Here is a 10,288-nt window from a genome sequence, read left to right as displayed (position 1 = left end):
GAGTTTATAAGGATTTGGGGCTTTATTCTAGTCCATTGGCAAGTAATGTTTACGCTGGTCATCCAATTGTTTACAGTTCTATAGCTAATGGAATTCATCCCCTACATCCTTAGTGTTACAAAGTCTACAACCATTCATTTCTAACCCTGTGTGTTTGCCTGTGTGTTCACTGGGCATTGGTTATTCAATGACCTCAATTGTACTAAAGGGAAATGATCATGGGGGAAGTGTTTGCAAGTAGGGTTCTAGTAAGGAAGTACTTTTAAAATTCTATAATTTAAATACATTTGTTTAAAGTCTAGTTCTGCCACACAGTCCTGGATATCCTGGTCCTGCAGGGACCTACTTTCTTTCTTGAACCAGTCACCTGACATGTTCATGCTTTTCTGGTTTCTCCACATTCCACAGACTAAGATCTTGTGTTGTCTGACAGTACTGATATTGCTAGACTGAAGGATGTTTGTTTCGTGTAAATGTAAGAGTATTATGTATACAATGCTTTAAAGTTTATTACTATTATTGACATTTATCGATTTCAACCAAAGCTGAGCATTCTACTTTTAATAAGAAGACTAACAGGAAGCGGCCACACTCTCCAAGCTCTACACGAGATGTCGTGGACTTTTGAGGATCATCTTGTAACATCTTAGATGTAGTTTAATACAAATATCACTGATTCCTGCTGCCGATATTTCACAACCGTAAATATTGAAAGGAGAAGTCTGTCAAACAAATGAAGTTGTACATCTCCTGGGAGTTGTGACTGTTTTACCTGTGTTTTAGTAGAGCAAACATGGCTCCTGAGGCTCTGTCATATAAATCTTTTTGTGCTTCAAGGAATTTGTTGTTATAATTTAGTTTCAGGCCAGAATAGTCTACTATTTCAAGCTTATCACCATTATATATAAGTATTTGTTTGTTTATTATTTTACCTCTAGAAAATAGAAATTTGTTAGTTTTGTCAGGGTTCATGGTCAGGTTCCACTGTCCCAGTATTTTTCATGCTGTCTAGACTCTAGAGCATTCTGTAGGTTTTCTGGTGTTGCAGAGAAAATGACAGGATCACTTGAATATAGTCATATAATTATTTAAGGAGCACATCAGGTTTATTTGATGACAGTTTGGCTAGTTCTGGAGACTACTTACAGAGATTCTAAGAGATGTGTTTTAAGGTCATTGAGATAAAGTGTGAACAGTAAAGGAGATAGGTTCTGCCTTTGCCTGACACTGTGAAAACTTTGATTGGTTTCCATTGATTTCAACACAGGATTTTGTCTTCTTGTCAATATCCTTGATCATATGAATGAGTCCCCCCCACCCCCTAACCCCATCATCTAATAATTTTTTCCACAGACAGGTTCTGTCTATTTTGTCGAAGGCTTTTTGATAATCTACAAATGTGCAGATCGACTTGATTCTTTCTACTTAGTAAGATTTCAAGAATACTTTGCGGGGTGAATAGGTGGTCAAGGGTGGATAGCTCCTGTCGAAAGCCTGCTTGTTTCTGCCCAGTGAGATCATTTTCTTCCAAACTGTGTTTTAAGCGTTCATTGAGGACACTTGTGAAAAGTTTACCAAAGCAGCTAAGAATTGTGATGTCACAGAAGTTATTTCAATAACTTTGTTTTCCTTTTGTCTTTAAAAACTGTTGTTATAATGCCTGTTGCCCACTCTGTGGGGTCGTGACCTGCTGCTAGCCTGTGAATAGAGTCAGTCTTTGGTTGTGAGAAGGAATAAAAGATACGCTGTCGGGGCGCCAGCTCCCTTTCGGGTTTGGCTGTCGTCCGTCATTAGTCCAGTCTCCTGGTGTGCTTCATTACCTCCGCCATCTGTGACGAGTTCTCTGGTTTTAGTTTCTGTAACATACTTTTTTTTACATGGTGGGGTTGTTAGCCCTACCACAACCTATTTTACCTCTAGGTGAGGTGTCCACCTTAGTCGCCTCTTACGACATGCCTGGCTGGATGGCAGGGACCCTATTCTTACAATGCTCGCTAGGCAAGTATATACCGGGGTCACACAGGGGGCACATCAGAGAGTTCAAACATTCAGCAGTGTGACGTCAGAGAGACAGTCTAAAGGTTAGACAGTTAAAGGACTGAAATAAACTTCATGACCTTCCCCATTTTTAACAGGAGTGGTCATCACATTAATTTCCTTATTCAATAGGAGTGGCTGTGCTATTTCCTTATTTACCAGGAGCGCCCCCTGTCACTGTCAAGCAGTGACGTATCGCAAGCCTTGTGCTCGCATGAGGACACTAATCGCTAAATATTCAACAAATATTCCTGTTGTCTGTCCCACCCCCCCTTGTACACATTTTCTTTCTTTCTTGTGAGGTTGTGTGATTTCTTTCCAGCTCCCTTCCTATGTGAGTGTGTGTGCGAACGCGTGTGTCTGTATTTATATTAGTGTATACATGTGACAGACAGCAAGAGAACACGAGAGAGAGAACGCACACATGCGTGTGTGTGTTTGTGTTCAACTAGTCAAACATATTTTCCATCATAAACAGAGGTTGTAAGTATATGGACAATCAATAGCAATAAAAATGCACAAAATATTCAAACAACATCGATATGTACACAGTGTCTATAGTCACAACATCTATATGTATGTACACAGTGTCTTTACTTACTCTAAAGATTCTCTAAAGTCGTTACCGTTACATCTACAGTCATCGCCCTTTGCTGCCGGAGGACAGTGAGTCCTCGCAATGTTCCTCCTGCGACATCTTTGTCACTGTTTTGTGCTAAGTTCAGAGCAGCAAGTTGGCTTTTTCCTGAGCTACTGCACTATATACATTCCTCACACTATTATTATTACTTATTCAATAACATCGACACATATACAACTTTGCAATTCCTTCATCATGCAATATTATACAATATTATACAATATTATAGCTGGCACAGGTCTCTAGCGCTTGTCCTCGCTAGTCAGTGATGTGACCGCCACCTGTGGTTGGGGGGATCACAAGGATAGACTAACAGCTGACAGGCCGCCATCTTGTCTACTGTGGGCGACAGTCAGCAGTCCTGTACACGACGACAGTCCAGTCTTTGACCTTTGACCTTCCTGTCAGTTCTTCCTCTCACCACTGATGTGTGGGTCACCCTCCAGTGAGTCTTGATGCAAAGTCTTCCACAGGGTGTCGTGACGGGTCACGTGGCCAAAGACCAGCTTACGTCACGACTGTTAAAAGCAGAAGTTCCTGGTGTCCTACGACAGTGGCCATCTTGTTTCCTACAAAAGGAACAGACTACAAAGATGTCTGCAACCCTGCAGCTCACTCTTAGCATCCTTAGCTGCAGCCAGTCTGTGTCATTGCTGTGCATCAGTTCCTGAGCATGTGTTGCATGTCTAGGGAAGATAACTCTACTTTCACTAAAGGGAGGTAAAAGCTCACCGACAGTAGAGGTCAAGTGATGGGGCTTCAACTTCCTGCAGGTGGCAGGACAGTGGACTGCGCTGACTGCTGACGGGTGGTTGTTGAGTTGTTGACACGCAGCGGCAACTGCTGCCTCTCGCCTGAGTGGACCTCTACACTCATCATCGCCACGTCAGGGTCGTCTTCAAGTCCCACAGGATGTGATGCACAGTGATGCAGGAGTTGTTTCTCTGTTCAATTACCGATTGTCGATCACAAATACTCAACGGCTGCCTTCAATAGTTCACTGGCACTGTTAACACTTTGACTGCTGGTGGTCCTCACTGGGACTGAGACGTTATTTCGCTGTGAGAGGGAAAGGGTTAGTGTTAGTTTCGCTGCCTTAGCTGTAAGCTTTTGCCTCTACAGTGACATAGCACCAGCCTCTACCTCTACAGTGACATAGCAACAGTATCTACCTCTACAGTGACATAGCACCAGCCTCTACCTCTACAGTGACATAGCACAGCCTCTACCTCTACAGTGACATAGCAACAGTATCTACCTCTACAGTGACATAGCAACAGCCTCTACCTCTACAGTGACATAGCAACAGTCTCTACCTCTACAGTGACATAGCTCCAGCCTCTACCTCTACAGTGACATAGCAACAGTCTCTACCTCTACAGTGACATAGCAACAGCCTCTACCTCTACAGTGACATAGCAACAGTCTCTACCTCTACAGTGACATAGCACCAGCCTCTACCTCTACAGTGACATAGCAACAGCCTCTACCTCTACAGTGACATAGCAACAGTCTCTACCTCTACAGTGACATAGCACCAGCCTCTACCTCTACAGTGACATAGCAACCTTTGTTTGTACAGTGACATAGCAGCAGCCTCTACTTCTACAGTGACATAACAACAGTCTCTACCTGTACAGTGACATAGCAGCAGCCTCTACTTCTACAGTGACATAACAACAGTCTCTACCTGTACAGTGACATAGCAGCAGCCTCTACTTCTACAGTGACATAGCAACAGTCTCTACCTCTACAGTGACATAACAACAGGCTTCAGATGCAGACAAGGAGAGAATATCATTCACTAACACGAACAGCTGACAATAAACAGAGAAATAACTTGTGAATAAGTGAGTGTGTTGATGGGAGATATCACCATGGAGACTAGTGCCCTGTGAGCAGTGAGTAGTGAGTTGTGAGTAGTGATGTAGATAGCTATGATCTATGTCCGTGTTTTTAATCAACAATTTAATGTCTGACTTGTTGTCTTCATCCTGAGTCACTCATTACTGACTGTCGCCTGTGACACCAAAATGGCGGGCCTGTGTCCACAGCTGTCCTGTGTGTTTGTCGTTGTCACCAGCCTCCAGCTCCTGCACGTGCAGGGTGAGACTTCACTTTGCTTTGTTGTCATCTTGGTTGCCAGGTGTCTGTCTCCTGGTGTCTGTCTCCTGGTGTCTGTCTCATGGTGTCTGTCTCCTGGTTACCTTGTGCTCGTCTGTGCGCTGACATCACATGTTGGACACAAACAGTAATAGCACGACTGCTTTGTACCCGTGTAACACATGTACATGAATATACACACACACATATCAACATGTACATGCGCACACACTCACACACACATACATCAACATACACACACTCACACACACGCACATGCAGAGCCAACCTCACAAACAACCTCACACATGCACGGCCGGCAACAGAGACACGCAGGACAGAGACATAAACATGCAGGCAAACACACACACACACCATAAACACACTAACACAGACAGGCACACACACGTACACAAACACACAGACATAGACTCAGCAAACCTGTCAGTGTGTGTCATGTGACTACAGATTGTCAGCCTGGTGATTGTTCCCAGTATCAGGCCAGTTCTTAGCCCCCGCGGGGCCCGAGGCAAAGGGCATGTGCGGGGCCCTCACGCCACGATCACACGGTTTTAGTTGGGATCTAAAGTCACATATCAATCAAAAGCGCGGGGCCCCTTGAAGCGCGGGGCCCTAGGCAGATGCCTCGTCCGCCTGCCCCTAAGCACGGCCCTGCCAGTATATGTATGTGACGATTGATGACAAGCAATCACTGGTACAGGAGACAGCAGTCAACGGTCTGACAATCAGTGCGTGTAGTGGATGCTACACGATGTTTACTATGTTACGTGCTTCACATGTGAACATGTGAATTAATGTCAGGTAGAGAGACAGTAGTCAGGCCATCACACAGCTGTGGGAAATGTGCTTTTGTTTAATAGTTGTACATGGTAGATGATTTATTTAAAGAAACTAGTTATGAGAGTGTAAACATTGCCTGTATTGTGGATTGTAAACATGTTTCATATAGTAGGTTATAAACATTGCCTGTATTGTAGAGTGAAAACATGTCCCATATAGTAGACTGTAAACATGTCTCATATAGTAGACTGTAAACATGTCCCATATAGTAGGTTGTAAACATGTCCCATATAGTAGACTGTAAACATGTCTCATATAGTAGACTGTAAACATGTCCCATATAGTAGGTTGTAAACATGTCCCATATAGTAGACTGTAAACATGTCTCATATAGTAGACTGTAAACATGTCCCATATAGTAGGCTGTAAACATGTCTCATACAGTAGACTGTAAACATGTCTCATACAGTAGACTGTAAACATGTCCCATATAGTAGGCTGTAAACATGTCTCATACAGTAGACTGTAAACATGTCTCATACAGTAGACTGTAAACATGTCTCATACAGTAGGCTGTAAACATGTCCCATATTGTAGATATTTATTTCTAGGAAGTGCGTGTGAATTCTCTAGCTGGCAGCACCTGGTAGACTTGATTTGTTTTAAACACGTGACCTGCGGTGTGTTGCAGGGTCGCTGACTGTAACAGGTGTGCACCACCCCGTCACACAGGTAGCATGCAGGTACCCACGCAAGGACTTGTTCATACTAACACTCAAGCAAACAGGAAACACCAGCTCTGTCAGAAGTGCAGACATCATGGACACCTGTAGCGGCGACATGATGTTCTCAGCCTGCACTTTTGATGACACCTGTGTCACGGTCAAAGCCCTCGTCGTGGGTCAAGGTTCTGAAGAATTTCGTGTGTTTGAGTGTAAAGCTACACTAAAGGTGAACTCTGAGTCAAGAGAGATACCTGTCGGTCAAATCAACATCACTGTTGGAGGTACGTGTTTATGTCTTCAGTTGTCACCATCCATTCATTGTTTACCAGCTGACCTACTTCTTCTAGTCCTCGGTCTGCTCCTCCTTCTCCTCTCGACCTGAGGTCACTGGTTTGTTGAGTTTGTTACGTAATATCCCACCCTCCTTCTTCCTCCATCTCTCTCTTCATCTTTTTCCAGGTTTAATTTCTTATTTTTTGACAACTATATCCTTGTGCATGTTGTTTGTATTATTTTCAGCTCCTCCACAATGTTGACTGCGTCCTTCTGAGTGAATTGAGGATTCTGTTTGTCATTCTGAGTGAACTGAGCATTCTGTCTGTCATTCTGAGTGAATTGAGCATTCTGTCTGTCATTCTGAGTGAATTGAGCATTCTGTTTGTCATTCTGAGTGAATTGAGCATTCTGTCTGTCATTCTGAGTGAGTTCCACTGCTACACCACATCCACCATTTCTACTGACAACGGTTGATGACGTGCACGGGAGTGGAGAACATTAATAAGGTCATCAGGTCAACAAGCTGATTGTTATCATTACTTTCAGACAAATAACAGACTTGATAAGTAGCCTGAGCCTCGTGGCCTTATGTCCTGTATTGTTTCAGGACTGACAGCCCCACCACACACCACAGCAAGTCTTGGTGGTACGCAGGCCTTCAACACGTGACAAACCTTCTTTATTTATTTTCTTACTTTTCTCCCTTTCTTTCTCCTGTATTCCAGGTCCCTGCATCTTCACTGTTCGTGTGTAAGCGTCTATTAGTATCATCTGTAGTTCAAAGGTCGTAGTCACCGCTCACAGAGAGACGTAGTGACTGCTCACAGAGAGACGTAGTGACTGCTCACAGACAGACGTAGTGACTGCTCACAGACAGACGTAGTGACTGCTCACAGACAAATGTAGTCACTGCTCAGACAGACGTAGTGACTGCTCACAGACAGACGTAGTCACTGCTCACAGATAGACGTAGTGAGTGCTCAGACAGACGTAGTCACTGCTCAGACAGACGTAGTCACTGCTCACTGTGAGACGTAGTCACTGCTCAGACAGACGTAGTCACTGCTCAGACAGACGTAGTGACTGCTCACAGACAGACGTAGTCACTGCTCACAGATAGACGTAGTGAGTGCTCAGACAGACGTAGTCACTGCTCAGACAGACGTAGTCACTGCTCACTGTGAGACGTAGTCACTGCTCAGACAGACGTAGTCACTGCTCAGACAGACGTAGTCACTGCTCAGACAGACGTAGTCACCGCTCACAGCCACATTTAGTCTCCCTTCTCAGTCAAACGTACTCTCGAGTCTCACAAACACGTAGTCACCTCTCACAGTGGTTTACGTCCTTCTAGTCACAACGCCTCTCCGATGTGACGTCACGATTTAAAATTGTCAAGTCCGACGACTCTAGTGTCAAGCATAAAGCATTGTGCGTGTGTGCTTGTGTGTGTGTGTGTGTGTGTGTGTGTGTGTGTGTGTGTGTGTGTTTACACCCGTGTTAATCTAGTGATGGAGGCCACTGGAGGTTTGAGACAGCCAGTGTTTACAGGAACATGTGAGTAAGGAAGTCTTTCTCTCTAACTTTTCTTTCTTTCTTTGTTGTCTGCATCATTCCCCGATTCCCGAAGAAGAGAAAGGAAGCGGAGCTTTATTCTGAGAAAGTTGTGTGAGAACGTGACGACGAGACTTGTAGTGTGAACGTTCACACCAACGACATCCACAGCTTCCTTACTGTTCAGGTGTCTCCCGTGATGCACAGCCAACAGTGATTATCGCTCTTGTCGTGCTGCTCGTTGTCGTCATTGTTATCAATGCTGTCCTCGTCGTCGTCATACGTGAGTTCTCAAACACATCCATGTACCCGGATACGCACACACACACACACACAGACATAAGCGTTATGCTCACAGACAGGTAAACACACACACACACAAACACAGTGCATGAGACGCTATGCATGCAGCCAGCGAACACACACACACACACAGCCAATGAATAAACACACACAGGTAGAGAAGAGAGAGGATACGAGGGTGAGAGTGAGACAGCGAGACAGACACAGTGAGAAAGATCTCTTTCAGTGAAGCTCCGTGGACTGGGGAGAAGTCACGTGACTGAGGGCACAACGTCACTGACCCCATGTGCGGCGGACCCCCCACCCACTGCTTCAGGTGAGATGAAAGGAGATAAGTTGACCGCCTGCATGTGTAACAGCTGTTGTTATGTAATGCTGAGTTGTTTGTTACTCCTGGCGTTACTAGGGGACTGTTGTCTTGTGACACTTAGTGCTGTAGTGTTACATGGATATAGTGATAGTGTTATAGTACTAGCGTTACAGTGCTAGAGTGTTACATGACTAGAGTGTTACAGAGCTAGAGTGTTACAAGGCTATAGTGCGAGTGTTACAGTGTAGCGTGTTATAGTGCTAGAGTGTTACAGGGCTATATTGTTACAGGACTAGAGTGTTACATGGATATAGTGCTCGTGTTACAGTGTAACGTGTTATAGTGCTAGAGTGTTACAGGACTAGAGTGTTACATGGATATAGTGCTAGTGTTACAGTGTAGCGTGTTACAGTGCTAGAGTGTTACAAGGCTATAGTGCGAGTGTTACAGTGTAGCGTGTTATAGTGCTAGAGTGTTACATGGCTATAGTGTTACAGGACTAGAGTGTTACATGGATATAGTGCTAGTGTTACAGTGTAGCGTGTTACAGTGTAGCGTGTTATAGTGCTAGTGTTACAGTTATAGTGCTAGCGTGTTATAGTGCTAGCGTGTTATAGTGCTAGCGTGTTACAGTGTTATACTGGTAAGTACTATAATGTCACCGTGCTATAGTGTTATAGTGCTATAGTGACTGCACGGAGGGTTAGTCGGAGTTACGGGCATGGCGATGACACGTCACATGACGGCGCGGAGGTTAGTCGGAGTTACGGGGTATGGCGATGACACGTCACGTGACGGCGCGGAGGGTTAGTCGGAGTTACGGGGTATGGCGATGACACGTCACATGACGGCGCGGAGGGTTAGTCGGAGTTACGGGGTATGGCGATGACACGTCACGTGACGGCGCGGAGGGTTAGTCGGAGTTACGGGGTATGACGATGACACGTCACGTGACGGCGCGGAGGGTTAGTCGGAGTTACGGGGTATGGCGATGACACGTCACGTGACGGCGCGGGGGTTTGTCGACTCGGGAAGGTGACCGGTGACTTTGCGCGAGAAAAGTGCAGACCTTACAGGCTTACACTGTGCCTGCTGTTGATACCAACATCCGGGCCTACGTCATGAGGTCAAAGATCACACCTGCCACGCCCCTCACGGTGAATGGAGGAGGAAACAACGTACTGACAGGAGCGTAGTCTGACAGTTGCTGGGGTGACACGTGATACAGTGTAAGTAGACGGCGGTGTGTTTGTCTACGTTACCACCAGGGTTAGCAGTGACACTGATGTGCAATGATTGTTGTAGATTATACTGATGGGTAGTGATTGTCTTCTGACACGTCACTCTCTCTCTCTCTCACTAATTCTCTCTCATGCACACACTATCTCAGTCACATTCTCTCTCACAAATTATTTCTCTCGCTGTGATATACACTATCTCAAGCGCACGCACACTCTCTCTCTCACACACACACTCTTTCTCACTATTCCTCTTCCTCACTCGCACACACTACGTCACAAACACACTCTCTCTCACACA

General features: G+C 45.1%; 1 protein-coding gene across 4 annotated transcripts; it reads left to right on the top strand.

The window, feature by feature from the left end:
* The first annotated feature begins 3,010 nt into the window (after positions 1–3,010).
* LOC112568179 lies at positions 3,011–9,825 on the top strand. Of its 4 annotated transcripts, XM_025245337.1 has the most exons (9): positions 3,015–3,752; positions 4,677–4,783; positions 6,273–6,587; positions 7,190–7,228; positions 8,092–8,139; positions 8,324–8,419; positions 8,666–8,755; positions 9,422–9,436; positions 9,700–9,825. In XM_025245337.1, the coding sequence occupies exons 2-8, from the start codon at positions 4,711–4,713 to the stop codon at positions 9,427–9,429; spliced, it is 669 nt and encodes a 222-aa protein (XP_025101122.1). In that variant the 5' UTR covers positions 3,015–3,752; positions 4,677–4,710; the 3' UTR covers positions 9,430–9,436; positions 9,700–9,825. The 4 variants fall into 4 exon arrangements, with proteins under 4 accessions (XP_025101123.1, XP_025101121.1, XP_025101122.1 ...); XM_025245336.1 differs by lacking the exons at positions 9,422–9,436; positions 9,700–9,825 and having other exon boundaries at positions 3,013–3,752; positions 8,666–9,415; XM_025245338.1 differs by lacking the exons at positions 4,677–4,783; positions 9,700–9,825 and having other exon boundaries at positions 3,011–3,752; positions 8,666–9,431.
* Positions 9,826–10,288: the final 463 nt, after the last annotated feature.

The sequence above is a fragment of the Pomacea canaliculata genome, linkage group LG7, assembly GCF_003073045.1.
Source record: "Pomacea canaliculata isolate SZHN2017 linkage group LG7, ASM307304v1, whole genome shotgun sequence".
NCBI classification, from domain to species: Eukaryota; Metazoa; Mollusca; class Gastropoda; order Architaenioglossa; family Ampullariidae; genus Pomacea; species Pomacea canaliculata.
Note: the sequence above shows the minus strand (reverse complement) of the source record. Positions and strands in the feature narration are given on the sequence as shown.